General features: G+C 32.9%; 2 protein-coding genes across 2 annotated transcripts; one reads left to right on the top strand and one right to left on the bottom strand.

The window, feature by feature from the left end:
- The first annotated feature begins 101 nt into the window (after positions 1 to 101).
- LOC128209051 (AN1-type zinc finger protein 3-like) lies at positions 102 to 9,690 on the top strand. Its single transcript, XM_052912870.1, has 6 exons — positions 102 to 263; positions 3,670 to 3,710; positions 4,017 to 4,073; positions 4,295 to 4,760; positions 5,074 to 5,210; positions 5,712 to 9,690. Exons 1-6 carry the CDS (start codon positions 208 to 210, stop codon positions 5,861 to 5,863), a joined length of 909 nt encoding a protein of 302 aa, XP_052768830.1. The 5' UTR covers positions 102 to 207; the 3' UTR covers positions 5,864 to 9,690.
- Positions 9,691 to 11,420: 1,730 nt separating this feature from the next.
- LOC128209044 (peptidyl-prolyl cis-trans isomerase FKBP2-like) lies at positions 11,421 to 20,129 on the bottom strand. The gene is made up of 5 exons (XM_052912860.1): positions 20,067 to 20,129; positions 16,469 to 16,659; positions 14,657 to 14,769; positions 13,619 to 13,701; positions 11,421 to 13,307 (listed from the first exon to the last, which is right to left on the bottom strand). The coding sequence occupies exons 2-5, from the start codon at positions 16,637 to 16,639 to the stop codon at positions 13,246 to 13,248; spliced, it is 429 nt and encodes a 142-aa protein (XP_052768820.1). The 5' UTR covers positions 16,640 to 16,659; positions 20,067 to 20,129; the 3' UTR covers positions 11,421 to 13,245.
- Between the last annotated feature and the right edge of the window lie 232 nt (positions 20,130 to 20,361).

The raw sequence follows: 20,361 nt of genomic DNA, 5'->3' as shown, positions 1-20,361 counted from the left end.
TTAACATTTACAGTAAATTATTTGATTTCATTCTATGTTACTTAAAATTGAGTTATCTTATTTTACGGCATGAAAGCCTTGATGACCTTTGCACCGGAAGAGGCCTCGTTTTGACATCAAAATAACCAGCTGTGAAGTGTCAATTATCTTGACAAATTTGGCGATTTTGCATGAATCTGAGCGGGTAGGCAAGGATCGAGAGAGATCATGGAAGAATCAGACAGCAGTCAACAACCTAAAAGATGTTCCTGTGGATTTTGGGGGTAAACAAAGGAGCTTGTTTCACATTCCTAAGCGTGACTGTGCACATCAATCACAGATCAATTACCCCAACAACAGGGTGTAGATTACTGATAAAATTATGATTTTTTGATTTTTCCACCTTTTATGCGTTTCATTTCCTCATCTATTTTCACAAAAAAAATGTCAAATGCCATAAAAGGCCATTTACATGATTGTTTAAAGTGGCCTGAAAGTGTCAAGAGAATGTTATGAAAGATTTTTTTGAATGATTAGAATCTCATTTGATACCTTCGGAAGACACATCAATTCTGTACATGATGTCTCAAACCAATTGTCTGAAGTACAGCGTAAAATAGTGGGAAATATAACAATGGATCAAACATGTCACAACCAACTTATTTACTACAGAATCCCATCATAATATGAGTTCCTGTTTTTACACCTGGCTGTTTATTGTCAGTGCAATTTAATGTCTTTTGTCAATAGTTCTTACCTCTTCTTGGTCTGTCTATAATAACTTTAAGCATTGGCTTAAAAGGCACATGGGTATAAAAGCTAAATGTCTGTACATAAGCTGCTGTCAGACAATACATACATGTATGAAAGTGATTCCTCTACTACAAACAGAATTAAAACAAATGTTATGCCAGAAAGTGTATTAATGCTTTACAAAACAATTTAGTTAATAACATCTATAGGTAAGTTGGTCTGCAACTTAGTCAGTAAAAATTAATAATTAAAAAAAGTAATGAATTCTTAGATTTTGCCTTAATGTATGACTAGATGGCTACCAGACAAATCGGCCCCTTACCAAATCGGCCCCTAGCTCAAACGGTTACCTTTTCGGCCCCTTACCAAATCGCCCCCATCCCGTAGACGTTTAGGCCCCTGATTACCGAGAAGTTTCGGCCCTTATTTTTTATTTTATTTTTTTATAAGTTTCAGTAAATTTACAAGAGAAAATAAAAATCTCCTTAATTTTATGATGGTGCAAACTTTCTAACGTATCATTTGGTCCTAGACAAAATATTACTTAGGACCAAATTGTTATGAAAAAATAGTTTTAACTTTCAATATTGTAACACTAGCACAATCGGTATGGTGATACAAAAATCCGTTTTTTTAAACAATAAGTGGATTAATCATTGCAAATCTACTCATTTAGGAGTTCTTTTAATAGTTTCAGTTGAAAGCAATGACCTGCAAAAAATTTAAAAAATCAATTTTGACCGGGAACTTTATGGTCACATTTTTGTGAAATCTGCCATATACATGCATACAAAGGTATAGATAAAAGTAGATTTAAAGAAAATGTCTGTACACTTGAAAACATATTTTTATATTATTTTTTTTATTTCTAAATATAAGTAAAAAACATGTTATTTCATTTTTTTTTTATTTTAATAGACAAAGCTTTATATACATGCATACAAAGGTATAGATAAAAATAGATTTAAAGAAAATATCTGTACACTTGAAAACGAAATAGAGTTGAAGAAGAAATGTTAAAACTTATTTTTTTTTAAATAATCTTTAAATATTATACATAAGTATGTTGCTAATATTATGTATAAGTTATACATTTTATGAAATTCAGTAATTTATATTCAAATCAGGTAAGGATGAAAAAAAACTATTATTAATCTTATATTGAATTCATATGCAAAACCATAATGGCTTAAAAGGTGTTTTTAGACAGACGGTCTTATGGCGAATTGTCACATTCCACAGAGGTATCAGGCGTTGGAATTGTGACACTTTGTGTTTACAAGCTTATAAATACGTCTACAAGGTTTGTTCCGACTTTCCCAACCGCTAATTCTCACACTTACAGCATAATACCAATTATCTCTTCTCACTTCTCACCTCAAACAGACTATTATATCACTCGGATTTTATTACGGATATATTGTTTTACTCTTTTTAAAATGCAAATTTGTTGAAGAATATCTGTAGAACTATCAAGTTGTCACTTGTTTGCAATTCATATCTATAAAACAAGCATTATTCAGGTATAATATGAAAAGGTAATGATTTCGGTGTTATATTTACCGCAAGGTTCATGCTGCGTGGTACATACAACACAAAAGCAACAAGAATATGTACATCGCGTATGTCCTAAGGATCTACAGAATTATGTTTAAACACTACCGTTTATGATACAATAAACATAACAAAGAAACATAGCAAAAATGTTATACTAGGGAATCACAAGTCAGACACGCGTGTAATCAGAAATGATAGCAAAATAAAAACCACGAAAGCCAGTCCAGTGTCAATGACAACAGCTTTGATATACATTTGCGGTACGTGCATTTTAATCTAAATTACATGAGTTATGGGAGTACTCCGCGGTAAACATAGTCATACCTGGAAAGTGTTATACATTCCTATACGTTTTTTGTGTCTATAAAACATATTACTTGCACCTACCTGTATCGCAGACTCGATGCTGCCAACAGTCACATACATCGCAGGTGATGGCATGTTGCAGCGGCCTCACAACCGTATCACACTCAATACACAAATCAGAATCACACATTACAATTTTTAACAAAATTCCATTACACAATAAAATAAAAGTAGCACAACAACGCGTGTTTAATGTCCAATACACGAAAATTTAACAGTAGCACAGCAACACGTTTAAAACAAATGGTACTGACTTTTAGAAGCGTTTTAATATATATACTTACGTTGTTTATATTACTCAAATCTTCTTTAATCAACTGTAAATAACATTAACAAACTAATGACAATTTATCATTCACCCGTCTTTGAATGTCTTTTTCACACCCACACTTACAGTTTGCCTTGCAAAGAACGCATGGTTCAAAGACAAATTTTCTTTGAATGATCAATTAATAATTAACAGTTATAACAAATAAACTTTCTTAGATTTTTTAACATTTTATATTAAAAATCAGGGTTAATAGTTACTTAGATTTTAATTATATTTTTTATATCAGTTTTATCAATGTTTTTCATGCATATTTGTCTATTTGTAAATTTAAAGATGTTATTTACAACTTATTTACAGATCTCATTTACATTTATAAGACGACCTACAATGTTTTTCTTTATACTTAAGATAAAAAATAAAATAAAGGGGCCGAAATGTCTCTGTTGAAAATCACTAAGGGACCGAAACGTCTCGAGTCATTTTAATTAAGGGGACGAAATGGCAGGGCCGAAACGACTTAGGGGCCGATTTGGTAGTAGGCCGATTTGATAAGGGGCCGATTTATCTTGCTCCGGACTAGATTAGCAATATCATTCAATGCCAACAAAACTTTTGTTTATGTTATCAATGTGTGACACATATAATAATTAACTGACTTACGTACATATTATGCTTATATCATTAGTTCTCAAATGTTTATTATTGCACTATAAGCTTTATTAGTTTTGTTGTTTATTTTTCAGGTCTTCACAAACATCGGGACTTTGTTCAAAATGTTACAAAGGTAACGTTGATGAACTGTATTTGAATTTATATATATAATTTTTTTATTCATGAAAAGCTTTTATATTTTGAACCAAAAGCAATTTAAAAAATGATTGAAGTATCATCCTGTATTTTTTTTGTGCAGGACTTTGCAAATTTTCAAAGTAGCGCTTTATTAGTTTGCAAAATCAAGCCCAAGCTTTTATACTGCATAAATGAACGAAAAACAAACAAACTAACCCTTAATTCAATTAATTATTTAATTGCGCAATATATTTCTTGCATTCAGGATATATGGTACATTTGTTATTTCTTCACATTTCAGCGACAGTCCAGGAAAAGACCAAGGAAGGCCTTGATCCGAAGTCAGAATTGATGCGAAGTGTGTATTTCTTTTTCTTACTAATTATTTCCCATCATCTTCATTCTTAAATAATGAAAACAACTGTAGGTTTATCAAGTGAAAGAAAAAACATGTGTAGGTTTATACATTTTAAGCATTGGAAACAATAACTCTGCAATATATAATTATGCATAATATAATGTACAATTTTTTCCATGGAAATGTACTGTTGATTAAGAGTAATTGTTGTATTTTTTCAGATCGCCAAAGTGCCTATGCAAATCATGACAACGTGGGTGCTACATCTTCATCATTCCTACCCACAGGATGCAACCCTTCGGCTGCAAGCACATTGGAAAAAGCCGAAGAGCTTATCAGACAGGCTGTGAAACAGCAAACAGCCACAGAAAACAGTAGCAGCAGTGCCAGTAGATTGTTTACTGACTCTCAAGCAAGTAAAGAGAGTTCAAACACTAGTGATACCGGCAAAAACTCTGAGATTGTTGCACCTGAGAGTTCAGTGTCTATATCAAAGGATGACACAGATTTAGTTGTGAAAGACTCTGCAAAATCAGTAGTGACCCCTTCTACCTCAGCCAAAACTACTGACTCTGATGCTGGAAAAGGTGATCTTTCATCTAGTGATACTACCAGTAATAAGACTGTATTGGATGCAAAAAGTTCCACATCAGAACTGGAGAGTCCAGAAAAAAGAGGAGTGAAAAGGTAAATCAACTGGTGACAAATATTAACTTCTTAATAGTGTAAATGCCTACAGTTTTTAGTCATATACTATATGACTTTCTTATGAAACAGTGACTTGTCCCATAAACTGATTTTAATACACTTAATTATACTACTTACTGGGAATGCTCTAAAAGATTTAGTTGGTTCTTGAAAAGTATACTATAGAAAAAAACATATTAAAACCCAATGAAATAGTAGGAAAAACCTATTATGCGAAGTTTTTCTGAGTGTCCAGAGTGATTTTTATCCCAATTACTACTGCTTGATGTCACATGACACTTTATAACCACAGGAACAGTAGTGCGTTGGACTGTGACGCCGAGCCCGATTCATCCCCTGAAAAACAGGGGACCAAAAGCAAGCGACGCTGTAACGTATGCCGTTGTAAACTTGAGCTGGCACAGCGGGCTATTGGAAAATGCAGATGTGGTAAGTTCATTTTCTTCATCAGAGTTAAGTAGATAGTAATTTGTAATATACTTTACTTGATTGAAAAAAAATGGTTACCATATCAATTGCCATTAAGCAAACTTAAATTTAGTCTTTAAAGTGTTAGTTATTGTTAATGTGTTATATAATTGGCCACCACATACACCACCAGCTCATCTACTGATTTGTAGGATTTGGCACCTATACAACTTGACTAAATAACTTAATTATTTTGTTCATTTGTTTATGAAGAAAAATAATGATGAATAATTATATATATTAGCTTTGCTTCAGAATGGTGTAATTTTCAAAAGTCTAGAAGATAGAAATTTATTTTGTTGAGGCTTACCACTAGCCATAAAGCTGCTCCTTTACTGATAAAAAGTCATCAAAATTAAATTGTTACAAGAACTTGCAACAAACGCTTGAATGTAAAATTTGATGGTAATTTTGACCAATGCTGATGCTTGTAGCTAACAAAATCTTTGGTTTATATTCCAGATAATGTATTTTGTTCTCTCCATCGTCTTCCGGAGCTCCACAAATGCCAGTTTGATCACAAAGAGGACGGGCGACAGCAGGCTCGTGAGAAAATGGTAAAGCCAACCCGCCACCTCGGAACCTCGTTTAAACGCATGGACTCTGATTCATGATCTCGGCATATGTTAGATGACTTATGGGAAAACTAGGAGTAATTATTACTATTGTACACTGCATTTTTTTGTATAGAAAAAAAGTAATAATCTGAAATGATGGCACAGTCTTAATGCAAACTAACAACTTTATATACATGTATACATTCATCTTGTTTATTGACTTAACATATGTTTGATTGGACTAAATTTAATTGTTTGTACATGTTTAATATCTTTATTTAATAAACCATGTATGCATTTTCAAAGAATTTAGCAGTTATTTGTAATGTTATGTTTAAAGTAACATACTTAAGCAGATTTTTTTTCTAGATTCTTGTTTTGATAAGTAGATTAGTTTTGTTGGAGTATTTATTAATATAAATGATAGATACAACACATTGAAAATTGACGCTACCTTTTTTCAATTTCCTGGTAAGAAAGGGATTTTGAACAAATTTATGATAACCATAAAGAAATATAGGAATTTGAATGTTTTAAACATGGTATGATAGTCATACTAATAACTTAATGTGCTTGTTTTTTATTAGATTTTTTTGTCTTCTCATTTGAACATTGGGATCATTTTTATCTTATTTTGATCAATGATTAATATGGTACATGTTTTCGCAATGAATCAACCATCAAGTGAAATATTTGTTTAATTAGATGTGAATCTGTGTGTTGCAAATTGCTAATGTATATTGTATTTTATATGGTTCCAATTTTTGTTTGTTTTTTGTTTGTTTATTCAAATGCTTGCATTTCAGTCACTTCCTCCTAAAGGCTGTGATTCATAATCCACTTTTTAAAACTCTGAATTTAGAAATTAACTGTGCCTGTTGCAACACGTCTTGTGTTTCAAGTGAAATACTGGATTTTGCCGTAAAGATATTTAGCCTTATAATTTTAAGACCTGAATATAAAATTGTCATATGGTATGTACAATAACATGTGTACTGCAAATAAATCCATTTAATCAGTGAACGTTTCAACTATGAATATCTGATACCTTGATCATAACCATATTCATGTATTGATTATAGTTCATTATGTATGTTTGTGTTTCCCTGTTTCCCAGTAGACTAGAATGGTGTATATTAGTATGAAGTACCTCATTTTGTAAGGCATGTGTATGCATTATTCTGTTTTTTCTTTATTTATCTGGTTTCTGGTCTTGGACTATGATTGTATGACAAGTTTGCTTGTGGCTTAAAAAAATGTTACTACATGTTGTAGTTATTTTCCCAAATACCACCTGCATTACACTGTATAGTATAACCTGGATGGTTTCACCTGCATAGTTCACCTTGATAGTAAAGCTCCCTTTTCAAAACATACTTTGCAATTTGAACCATCTTCAAGTGGAGAATCTTTGAAGTGAGTTTTTGGTTCAAAATTTGGCTGAAAATCAGATCCTTGAAAAGGTCTACACAATTATCATTGTACAAGGATTGATTTTCAAATAGAATCAATACTCATCGGAATACTAGCTGTATGTTTTATATATAATATTAAACATGCTTTCAGTCATCCATGGTAAGGCACTGTTAACAGTTTTGTGTATTATAAAAAAAGATTACTTTAAATTTATTTATTTTTAGTCAAAACTTGTCATACAATCAATAAACTAAGCAAAAAAGTGGCTATTTGGGGTTTCAACGATATTTTGTTATACTATCAAGGATAAGTTGTGTTATGTATACACATGTACTTATTTTGCACAATGAGCTTTACATTAGTCATTTTATATGTATATCCCTGAAAAGATAAAAATAATAGCTTAACTGATTCTAAATATATTGTATTATATGAACAGAGATAATCTGAGGAGTGGAGATATGATTAAAAGGATATGAATGTTTGATCATACTATTGGTTGAAAAATACACATTTTGAAGGTGAAATACCTGCATGTCTCTTGGGTATTTGTTTCTCTGTGTGCATTTATTTAAAAGGGCTGATTCCATAAACAACAATATATGCATTATTTTCTGAGATGTAATTATTTTATTGTCATCTTAATTTGATTGTTATGTGTAAACTAACAATCTGCAGTGCTATTGACCCGAAGCCTAATTGGATCTCTCAATCTCCAAATATCATAAAAATTTAATCACAAAAGGATACAATAAGGCCTGATGTTCCTGACATCTTAATGGATGATAAATATTCAAAACATGTGGACCTAAAACCTGAAAAATTATAGTTGGTCACTGAAATGAAGTTGAGATTATATTGATTGCAACAACCTAGGAAGGCTTGTGAAGATAGGAATACACCATCAGTTTAATTAAAAGCAGTGGTACTATAGTTATCATAATTTTCAAAATTTATCAATCTCAATATGGCTGGGAATCGCATTCACTTGAAACGCTGGTCTCTGTTGGCATAAAAAAATACACAAATTCATGATGGGAGGTGAGGGGGGTCAGGCCATAATGCAGTCAATGGGCACAGGCAGGTATAAAATCTCAAACAACAAAGAGTAACCTCTGAGAAGCCTCGATGCTTATTTCCTATGGGGTCCTTTGAAAACCTTCTGGCATATTGTCCTTTCATCTCTCTCGGGTTTGCGTCTGGCATATTGTCCTTTCATCTCTCTCGGGTTTGCGTCTGGCATATTGTCCTTTCATCTCTCTCGGGTTTGCGTCTGGCATATTGTCCTTTCATCTCTCTCGGGTTTGCGTCTGGCATATTGTCCTTTCATCTCTCTCGGGTTTGCGTCTGGCATATTTTCCTACTAATGATCATCTTTAGCATATTAAAAATGCCCAGCACAAATGAAAACGAAAGATTCAAAAACTTCTTAACATTAACAAAAATTAATTTATATTACTGTAAGTAACTTTTGACTGTTTCAGTATTGTATCATAATGTGAATCTAAAATTTAAGTTGTTTTATTATTGTTTGATATTATATGTCATTATTGTATGTGTAAATTGAAAATACACATGGCCAGTCTAATTCTATGTTGCTGTTACTTGTGTTTATTATTTAGCAATAAGTTGAAAATAAAACAGATACATATTCACCTGCACACTGAATATTGAATGTATACAGTTTTTCAACTATTGTAAAAGTTGAATCAGATACATGGATCTGCACACTTAATATTGAATAGAAATATTTTTTCATAAAGGAATTTTACCGTATCAAAAGGCTATTTTTTGTGCATGTTGGAATTTAATTATCTAACAAATCACAAATGCTATAGTTTAAGTTATATGATATGGAATGCAGGATAAAAGTATTATTTGTTTACTGAGTCTGGATTAAAATTCCTAAAGAATGTCAATGCACTGCATTACCTTACTGTAAAACATTTATAATGCCAGTACATGGTTTCCTATTTTATTAATGGATAGTGATTATTGCTTTAAGTGTTCATTCTCTCTTATAAAGTGTTTAAGGTATTCAAAGTCTCAAATCATGATATATTAATACATATAATTTACAAGCTATAAACCCCTACATGTACATATTTGGGAATAATCTTCAAAAGTAGTGTTTTCAAAAGGTCGTTTAAAATATAATTGCAGTTTTGAGTCTGTTCAAAAACAACATGGGGAGCATTCCTGCGAGTATGGACCCCCAGAAGGCATCATGCTTCATCTTGGCTCAGGACTTGCTTCTTTTTTTCTTTTGTGTTTTTTTTTTATCATTTATTGTTTTTGTTTTTTTATTTAATTTATATTCTGTACAGCTATACATAGATTATGATTTAGTTTTGAATGACAGCCGAGGGATGCAACTTATGTGTTATAGAAATGTAGTCTGTGTTATATCATTAATTTTTCATATTTCACATTTTATGGTACTAAACTTAATAAAGCTTCAATTAAAATTGCTTTGTTTTCTTTCTTGGAAGATCTTTTGTATGCAGACTGTTACTAATATTTGAATCTATAAGGGACTTCTAAAATAATATCACAGTGACCAAAATAAAGGTTCAGCACCTCTCCTCTTTACATGTCTGCTTTTTTTTGCTTCATAAAATCGAGGTAGATTTTCGTGACCTTGGTGATATACACATTTATGCAGTGTCACTGGTGTCATTTAAGATATTCATATGGAACTTAATACACATGTATCCTTTGTTATAATGCACTTGTGTAAGGCTTATCGCTTTGTCCAATAAAGTCCCTAAATAATACAACTGTGTGAAACAGATCAGCAATTACCGGTAGCATCTGCTGATGGTGCTGTTTTTATGAACAGTCAATATCTAAGTAAGACAAGTTGAGGTAATTTATGACCATTGCAAGGAATACTGTCATAGTTTTGAATTGCAGTTGGTTGCCATTAAGTATTTCAGCTAAATCACACCTCAAGGCTGATGTTGATATAGAAATCAAATACACCCAACATATGCAATTCATCGATTTCTTTGTGGCTTAAACTTACTCAATCCAACTATAACTTAAGTATAAGAACGATAGCAAGCAACAGGCTGAAATTTAAGACCTTTCTTGGTAAACCGAACGTTCCATGCAGTAATTTCATTACTGTCTAGACCACAACTTGTTATGCTTGAGAAGAAATAGCATGTTTAATACACATTCAGATACCTCAAGGTCATACCTTAAATGCATTGATAACATGTTCAGATTGCAAATATGTTCCATTTTGGGCACATATATCACCTCATTTTGATTTCACATGCAACTCCAAATCCTGGTAACAAAGGTCAAGATCATATCTAAAATCTACATACAGAAGTCAAGTTTTCAGACTTCAATCTTGTTCTGCTTCAAAACTAGATAGCACAATTGTATGCCCTTTAAAGAATAGTGTATTTTTTACAACCAAGAATTTCAGCTCAAGGTTATAGTTACTAGAATAAACCTCAAATGGGTATTCTGTGTTTAGACCGACTGCCCAGCAGCCTCAAGTTATCATAAAAGACCCTGGCCCCTAGGTCAAGGTCACACAAAAAGGTCATCCCAATCCTGTAAGTGTGACAGCACCTAATGCAAATGACATAAATGTTCTGACAGGGCTGGACAGTGATCTGGCCCCAATTTCGAAAAGATCTTGAGCTTAACACACTCAAGTATCTTATTTCATTTAGCCATCTTAAAAAACCTGATTTTACAAAACAAAAAAATATTTAATCATGATTATCATAAAGTCAATTTCTTTTAAAAGTCTCAGAACTAATCAAAATGAGAACAGCAGATGAGTACCAACACAACAGTAGTGTGCTTACTCTGAGGGACTTGTGACTGCTTAGCTTCATTCAACCAAACTTTAAGATGGGCCATGTGGGAGAGGTTAAAGAACAAGGACACAGTCATTTTGCTTCAAACTATGCCTTAATTTCTCATTTCTTATACATAGAGCTTGCCTTGTAAATCACAAAATGATGACCTTCGACAAACTGACTAATTGATAATCAATAGGGGCCATTAAGTTGCAAACTCAAATTTGCATACCCTGGTACCAAGTTCATTAACTAATTCATAAGTTATTGATCTTGCGATGAAAGTGTGACGGTGACAACTCTGCTACCAGACAAAGTTATCCCTATGTGATTGCCAAGCTTCACAGGCAACACAATACTACAAGATAGAGTATAGGATATACTTTTTATTACTTACAAGACATTACAAAAACATTGTTATTTGATCTTAATAATACAGACATGAAAATCCATCAAAATATTTCAAGACAATGCTAAAATCTAAGACAAATAATCAATAATTCAATACTTTTTAATGCAAGTTTCTTACAGGTCAAAATGTGATGTAAAAATATCTCAACACAACAATACACAACAAGTTCTTAAGCACACAATTTGGATTTCATAACATGGTTTACACCCTAATTTTGTAGAAATAAGTCCATACATCAAATCGTTGTTTTGTTCACATTTCCAATAAAGCCTTACAATACATTGTGCACGTGTGCATATTAAATACAAGGTAAGACAATGAGGGCAACAAATAGTTAACATTTAGTAAGACAGTTATAAAAGAAACAAACTCTTAAACCTTCATAAATCAGAATCAAAACATACAGTAACATTGTAAAATCCCTTTTAAAAATATGTTCTTAGCATCAGTACAATTGTTCTCAATAAAGAAATGCTAATATAAGTACAGATCTTCAAAAACAAATACCATAAATCAAGATTTCCTCAATGAATTAAGACTTACATATTTTCACAATGAAATAACATTTGTACATATTTTCTCAACGAAATAACACTAATACAGATTCCTCAATGAAATAACACACATGTTGGTAAAAGATTTTGTATAATAAAAAAACAGCACTTAATTTTGAAAGAACATTTTCTCACTGAAATAACAAACACAGTGATGAAAACCATTCAAACAATATAACAAACCGTCATTTATACATTATTAAATCAATTATTATGCATGAAATCAATTATTCAGTTTTTAACGTACACTCTTGAGCACAGAAAATTAAATAATGCATTGATAAAGGGACCATCTTATATTTATCAGATCGTACGATCAAGTTCAAGAATGCTTTACTTTGGTTGTGACGAGATGTTTTTTGATACAAATCGTTTGGAAGAACAAGAGAAAACTGTTTTATATTTCTGGCACTGGCTAAGTATTCAACTGAAATTTGTGATCTTACGTTCTGTTGTACTACACTCTTTGACAAGATGCCCCTTCCGCCACTCTTGAACAAGGACACAACTAAAGATTTGGTTGCTCATTTCATTTTTAATGCTCTTATTTGGAAAATGGAACCATTCAATACACAGGACATTTGAAATTTCTTAATGATTTTCTTTGTTCTATGAACATTTGGCACAACAGCATTCCATGTCCGAAGGTTTAAGAGATCATGTTAAACCAATTTAGCAAAGTAGCTTAATATTGTTTGTTTGCAGTGGCTTGGCTTCAATAGAGCATAAAATTTACTTGAGCAATTGCTAAAATATAATGAGTTGTACTCTTTCATGCATAAATAATGACTGTATGTAAATAACAAACAATATCATAATCCATGCGAGGTGGTGCTTTAACAAGAGGAAGACATGTATGATATGAATCTTGCTTTGCTGTACAATGAGTTGAGATTGAAAATTGACTCTAGTATTTTTGTGATATTAGGGCTCAACAATATTTTTTTTAAGTGCGTTGGTAGCTAGGTAGATAATTATTTCATACCATTTGATGGCTGACATAGAAAAGGGATGTGGTTTTTGTTTTGCTAGGTGAAACTGTGGGATGAGTGGCAAGGTTAAGTCAGTTGGCTATGCCACAGAAAAGAAACAATTCCTTGAGTAAGTGTCCTATAACATACATGAGTTATCTACATTATGAACAACATGAGAAACCTATTATAGTGAAATGAATATCCTTCAACACAGTCAAATGCAGTAATGATGTGATTGCACTAGAGTCTTCCATCATTACAACTCCCCATGCCTTTCAATCTTGTCTAGTTTCACGTCAAAAACTAAAACTGCATTTGCTGAAATGAGAAATTGGTCACATTAGTGTTACATAATTTCAATAAAACAAGTTTCATGACTTATGCTTTACTGGTAATTAAAGTATTTCAATTATTCTAAATTACTCCCTACCTGAGTACCAAACAATTATATGTTCGTACATTTATATTGCTCCAAATGTGTGCATGCTTTTGGACTGAAATTTCATTGTATTGGGGAATGAACATTATCCTGGATTCTCAAACGTAGATTTTGCATTTTCTAATTCTTCTTCCAAGATAAAAGATTGTGAAACAGTGGACTAATAATTAAATAAAGCCCCAAAACTTACGAGGTATTTTTGGTGGGGCTCCTCTAGCACCATAGCCCATGTCTGAAGGGACAACTAGCTTTCTCTCCTCTCCCTCGCACATTCTGAAATACAAAAGTTTCATTGATATAATGTTCAATGTGTCACAAGATAAGGCTTTTTCAATTGAAACATTCTTACATGATAGTTATCACCTTTGCTAAACAATAAAGAAACTGGCATCTTTTAAAGGGTCGGATAAAAAAAAAAAAAAATTGTTTGAAATGTGAACAAAATGCTTTCTCATGTGAGAAAACATCATCAAAGTTCAACTGAGAGCTATTCCATTTAAACATATAACCCCCCGGGTGGAAGGCACTTTTAAATTATACCACCTCCTACAGAAGCAAATTTACCCTTTCGGAGTCCAAATTAGCGAAAAAAAAACCCACCCATATACTATTTAAATAATTGCCTTTCCCCAGTGGGTAATATGTATTTTATACTGGAGAGCTCTTTTATTGATAAATATCTAACAACAGTGCCACAAAGCCAATGCCAATGCTCACATTTTTTATAAAAAAGGGGCATAACTCAACATTTGGAGGCATTACTCAACTAAAATTGCACTAGATGAGTTTATTGTCTCTGGCAATGTGTGTACTAAAGTTCCATTGAATATCTTGAATAGTATAACTGTATAAGAGTTGTGGCCAAGTGTTAAGTTTTGCACAACATTGCCAACAATGACTCCATGCCTATAACAAACCTCAACTTCAAGATGTAAAAAAATTGGAAAGAAAATGCACAAACTTGCAGCAAAGCGTTAGTAACGCTATTGAATAATGATGTATTTAAGGCTGGGATTAACACGCTATTGAATAATGATGTATTTAAGGGTGGGATTAACAAAATTTTGTTTTGTTGTTAATAAAAGTAAGTAAGATAACTAGATTTGAACAAAGTTTAAGAAAATGTTGCCAACATCTTATAATCGAGTGATTTCCATTAGGGCAGATATCAAACCATGCACAAACTCTTACACTTGCTCATTGCAGATAAATTGCTTATTTCTCTTACCCCAATAGACCCTGGTCCCATCCCTTGATAACCTGCCCTGTTCCAAGTGTAAAGACAAACGGCTGGTTCCTGCTGTAGCTGCTGTCAAATTCTTCACCGGACTGAAGAGTGCCCTATAGATGAGATGTGTTGGTTTGTTGAAAAGAACAAAGAAATATCAACAATTACTCCGGTATAATATCTGAATAGACCATTGCCCAACTAATAATGGTATATCTTGGCATATCTTAATTACTTATGTAACGAAATAATTTGTTAAAGGTCTGAAATTTAAATAAATTCTAAATATAGCACAATCATTCATTCAAACCAATCAAATGAATTCCATTTGAGCAAAAACACTTGCAAAGTCTATAATCTAATTATTTATAAAAAAATTTAGTTAGTTAATTTACTTATTGTATCTATTCTATTATATCCTGTTAACATTTTCACATTTCGGATAAAATGGCAGGTATCATAATTATACTCTCCATGAAATCCTGGCATTTTCAACATGTACCGTAAATGACTGGTTATAAGACGATAGGGGGTATTAGACGCAGGGAAAAAAATATGTGCTAAATCGGGGAAAAAAACTTTTAATTTATGTTTTGGGTTAAAAGACGCATAGAAAAAATGTCAAATTGTCTGGCATTTTCGGCCACCATGTTTGTTGACAGTGACAAAAAAATTTTTTTTCGTGAAAATGGCGATGGTTATCTTTAAAACCATACAATGATAACACAAAGCAAAATTGGTTTCATTTTTATTCGTTTCATGTGATATAAAACATAACAGATTATTTAAAATAAACACATTCAATCAGCACATATTGCACAAAGAAACACACAAATTGTCATTCACTAATCCTTAAATCGCTTTCCTCAAAGCCCTCAAATTCCTCGTCATCGTCGTCACTCTCGAAGAAACGCTCCATTTCATCTTCCGTCATGTCTTTGGTCGTCTTGTCCGTGTAGTAACCGCCATTAATTCGTGCTTCTGTTTTCGCCACTTGCGTACGTTGACCTCATTCATCGTGTACTGGCGACCCGCTGCACGATTGCCGTGCTCTTCAGCATAGCTGATAACAGCTAGCTTTTCTCGTGCTGTGTACGATGTACGCACTTTCCCCATGATGGCACTAAAAAGTACCTAGTGTGACAATTTGTTGTTGGATGGCACTAAAAAGTACCTTTTATGACAATTTGTAAGATTCTTTCTGACAGTATATCGTAAACAAAATACGTCAAGAATGATAAGTTAAGTTTTGCAAAGACCTTATATTGTACGAGTTTGTTCTCAAAATGTCAACACCTACAGAAAAGAATAAAGAACGTGACAAAGTGCGAATAAACAAGACCATTATCGCAACAGTTTGTAGTATTGGTATGTTAACAGGTTAAAGGCAGTCGAGTTTTTCACACCTTATCGTACAACTGACAAAAAATATTTTGACAGTGCCCAACTTTGCTTTCTTATATGCAAGTTTAATTATTGTTCAATTCAATTTATTATTCAAAATTAAATTGAATAACTTTAATCGAAAAACATTTAATCCAAAAATATTTTTGTTAAAATTATAAACGTCTTACGATATACCGTATACCGATCTTTAATTTGCCGTTTTAACCCGTATATAATCGATCAATATGACGCGAGTAACTTCCCTTTCTACATAAATGTAAACAAACTCTCAGCTTAAAAATCGACCTCAGAAAAAAACTTTGAAAAATTGTTACGGGTTATTATACGCAGGCATTTTTTTGCATCGAAATCTGAGGAAAAAAAGGGCGTCTAATACCCAGTCATTTACGGTATCTAAAATCTTACCCTGTACTGCATGTGTAGTGTGTCACCTTTCCGCGACTTTTTGGGGCATACTTCAGCCCTTTTCTTGACACCTATCTGTAGCTTCTTGGGTTTTTTGTCATCCCCATCATCATCACAATATACTGTGCACACCACAAGTAATAATACACTAAGAAAGCACCAAATCTTCATGCTTCAAGTAAAATGTCTACCTGCAAAATAAATAATTTTATTTGATGCTTTAAATCTTCAGAAGAGATGGTTCAGGAAACGGGAAAGGGATGAATTTATGAATAATTGTGTTCAATTTAAACATTTAACAATGTACAACTCTACAGAAAATTTATTCCAGTAGTTCAAGTAGTCAGTGGGTCTCGAATTATCACTGGATTACTTTAGCATTACTGCTCAGTTCCAACCTTATTTTGCACAATTTCTTTGTGTCTTTTTTTGTTAATTCTGAATACAGCATTTGCATCATAAAATATGCTGTAGTTTTTTTTAATTACAATGAATTTTATTTCATAAAACAAGAGCCGTCGTAAGACAGCGCGCTCGACTACGCCGCTTTGACTTAGAATACAATAACGATGTAATAATACCAAGTTTGGTTTCTTTATGTCAAACCTAACTAAAATTATTCGATTGAAAGGTGACTTTGATGCTGCCCTCCCACCAGCCCGCCCAAACAATGACGCAAGTCATTCAAATAACTTGATTTCCCATTATGAAAATGTTGTTAAGAATATACAAATATGCCTTTCAAATTTAAAAAAAATAAAAATTCAAGGGCCATAATTTGTATTTAGGCTTAAAACGGAGTTATGTTTCTTGTTGTAAGATGGTTGTAAATAATTTTGAATTTTATTAAATGCATTGAACGGTATAGAAGTTTTTTTTATTAAAATCCCAAGTTGCCCTTAACTTTTACTTGCCTAAAACTCAGGGGCCATAACTTGTATTTAGGATAATATGGAGTTATGTAACCTCATTGTGTGATGGTCCTGAACAACTGTGTGAAGTATTAAGTCAATTGAACAAAGGATATAGAAGTTATATATAAATATTCCAACTTGCCCTAAAACTTTAACCTAAGTTCCATAGTCAATCAGGGGCCATAATCTGTGTAAAGAATAATATGCAGTTATCTAACCTCATCATGTGATGGCCCTGAACAACTGCGTGAAGTATTTAGTCAATTGAATGTAGGGTATTGGACTTATAAGTGAAAATCCCAACTTGCCCTAAAACTTTAACCAGACGCCAACGCTGGGGCGAGTAGTATAGCCCACCTATTCTTCGAATAGTCGAGCTAACAAGACTATATATATCAGGTGATTTTAACTTATCAAAACAGCTTATAGATATAAGGTAAGTAAATAAGTGCATTTGCTCTTCAGTTACCATTTGAATGGGAATTCATATAGCATTTTGTAGGCTAAAGTTACCTTCAAACAATAAGCCTGTTGCGAAATATTTTTTTTACCTGAATTTTTCATGTACTATCTTCTTTATTCATTAATTATCCTATATTGAAGGATAGGAAAATTTTAAATATTTTGCTGTTTACTGTTAAGTGTCCTACATAGGAAATTGAATTGTACATAAGCTTTAAAGAAGTCAGGAAAATTGTGCAGCATTCCCAAAGTTTTCCCATACACTGCATTCAGATGTCATTTTTTATATTAAAAACAGACCAAAGAAAAAACATATTCAAATATGAAATAGAGGCGGATGATGTATACAATAGTGTTGCAAAGCAAATTGAAAATAAATGTGTAAATTTACACATCAACATCGTTCAATCTGTAAATTTACAGATTATAGCACTTTCCTGGACCTGTCAAAATGATAATTCCAAGTTACAGAATAGAGAAGGAAGAAATTTCAACTGAACTATTAAATTAAACTAGAGGCCAACAGGCAACATGTCAAGCCCATTGAAAGAGCCTTTGACACAGACATTGGATTTCTATAATGCATGGTAAAGATGCAGACCAGACAAGGTACAGTCCCAATAGTACTCATTTTGACATGAGTGACCTTGACCTTTGATGTACAGAACTAGGACTTGTTCCGCTGCATCATTCATTTCAAATATCTTGAAAATGCTTAAATGCATGGTGAAGATAAGCCTGGAAAAGGTACACTCTTATCAACAGTTCTCATTTTAATCTTTGACCTCTACGCCATATTTTATCTTCGAGGTACAGACCTGGGTGTTGTGCTAGTCCAAATAATTGTACGTTGACGGATTTTTTTTAGATTTTTGATATGGCAAATCCTTCACGTACAAATTGTTTAGTATCAAAAGTGGGTAGTTGTTCCGATCAGGATTCCGGGTTAAAGCATATAGCGTCTATAAAATATCATAAAAACAAGAAATATTACCAGATAATGTTATTTTATATTAGTTCCGTACACAAAAAAATAAATATCCAACTTATAATTATGAGTTTGACGGCTTTTTTTTCATTTCATTCTGTCAAAACATAACGATATATACATGAAGGGCACCTGCAAGGCTTTAGGGCACAGTTTTAAATCGCTCGGAACATTTCGGCCATGGCCGAGTTGTTACGATTGAATAACGAGGTCTATCTCGAAGCTTTGTCGGAGGAGGCCGAGCTATTACGATTGTATCGAGTTGTTCCCCTTCGCATAATTGTTGTCTGTGTCAGTCAACTTTCGTTTTATTGGAAAGGTAAACAACTTGTTTTAATGCATTAAATGCTTGTTTAGTGCAAAATAACATTTCACTTACATGGTAAAATATGAATATAACTCTTTATGATCAATTTCAACCATAAAATACTTCACTTAAAACAATTTCAATATTTTTAAAACACCCCCGTTTTTTGCACATTCCCGTTTAGACGTTAGGGATTGGAAGAATCCCGTATAACACGTCTATTATTTTAGACTAGGTGTTGTGCATGACACACCATCTCATCATGGTGAACCTTCATGCCAAGTATTTTTAAATTCTTTAATACTTTATCAAGATATAGCCTGTATAAGGATCACTTTAACCTTTGACCTTTAAGCAAAGCCTTGACCGTTGAGGTACGGACCTTGGGTTTTAGTGAGACTTGCCACCTCATGTCACATTTTTTTTGAAAACCTTTTATGCATAGTCAAGATAATTTTGTATAGCCTGGACAAGGGTCAATACAACCTTAGTATGACCTTGACCATTGACGCACAGACATGGGTCTTGTGGGCGACACGCCACCTCATCTTGGTGAACCTTCATGATGGGGGACATGGCAAGCTTTTTCGAATTTCTATTATCTATATATAATGCATGGTAAATTTACAAGCTTCAGACCGGACGAACGGACGCACGCACATACAGGGAACAGCCACTGTAACAGCTATATCACGCTCAACGCAAGCGGGCTCGACCAAAAAAGTAGCTAATATTGCCTCTTGTCCGAAATATTTCTACATCCGAAAATATGACAGTACGTCACGAAAACCGGTGAATAAATAGACAAATCTCAATATTAAATGACAAAAAGTCTGAGCTTGGTACGTATGTTTCAATTATTCTAATTGAATGTGTTTACGGCCTATTATTTGACGATTTAGAAATAAATAAACAAAATAAACTGACACGTAGCCTGAATGTTCCAACTAGAGACGTCAAAGCACCTCACCGGTAAAGGTTAACATCAACTATACTTTGGCAAATTATTTTAGGCTGTGTACTCTGTACTCATGTTGTGCGCGGGCGACGTTCTTGTTCGGCTCCTTATGGTACAATATTAAAAACATAACACTTTTTGAATGATGTAAAATAAGATCACAGAAAGCTCAGGGAACACAAACTGTTCCCTATGTTATTACAGTTGTGAATAACTGAACTGAATGATATACCGTCACTTCAGTCCTTTCATATTGTTTAAAAA

Source organism: Mya arenaria, chromosome 11 (genome assembly GCF_026914265.1).
Source record: "Mya arenaria isolate MELC-2E11 chromosome 11, ASM2691426v1".
Lineage (NCBI taxonomy): Eukaryota > Metazoa > Mollusca > Bivalvia > Myida > Myidae > Mya > Mya arenaria.
The sequence above is the reverse complement of the archived record's forward strand: the minus strand, read 5'-3'. Positions and strand labels throughout refer to the sequence as shown.

What these genes read in the sequence shown, in the direction of transcription:
- LOC128209051 (XM_052912870.1), top strand. Translation starts at nt 208, where the DNA reads ATGGAAGAATCAGACAGCAGTCAACAACCTAAAAGATGTTCCTGTGGA. An exon ending in TTGTTCAAAATGTTACAAAG is followed by an intron (nt 3,711 to 4,016) that starts GTAACGTTGATG and finishes TTCACATTTCAG; the next exon opens with CGACAGTCCAGGAAAAGACC. An exon ending in GAAAAAAGAGGAGTGAAAAG is followed by an intron (nt 4,761 to 5,073) that starts GTAAATCAACTG and finishes TTATAACCACAG; the next exon opens with GAACAGTAGTGCGTTGGACT.
- LOC128209044 (XM_052912860.1), bottom strand. Translation starts at nt 16,639, where the DNA reads ATGAAGATTTGGTGCTTTCTTAGTGTATTATTACTTGTGGTGTGCACA. An exon ending in TGGGACCAGGGTCTATTGGG is followed by an intron (nt 13,702 to 14,656) that starts GTAAGAGAAATA and finishes TTTGTATTTCAG; the next exon opens with AATGTGCGAGGGAGAGGAGA. An exon ending in AGCCCCACCAAAAATACCTC is followed by an intron (nt 13,308 to 13,618) that starts GTAAGTTTTGGG and finishes TTCTCATTTCAG; the next exon opens with CAAATGCAGTTTTAGTTTTT.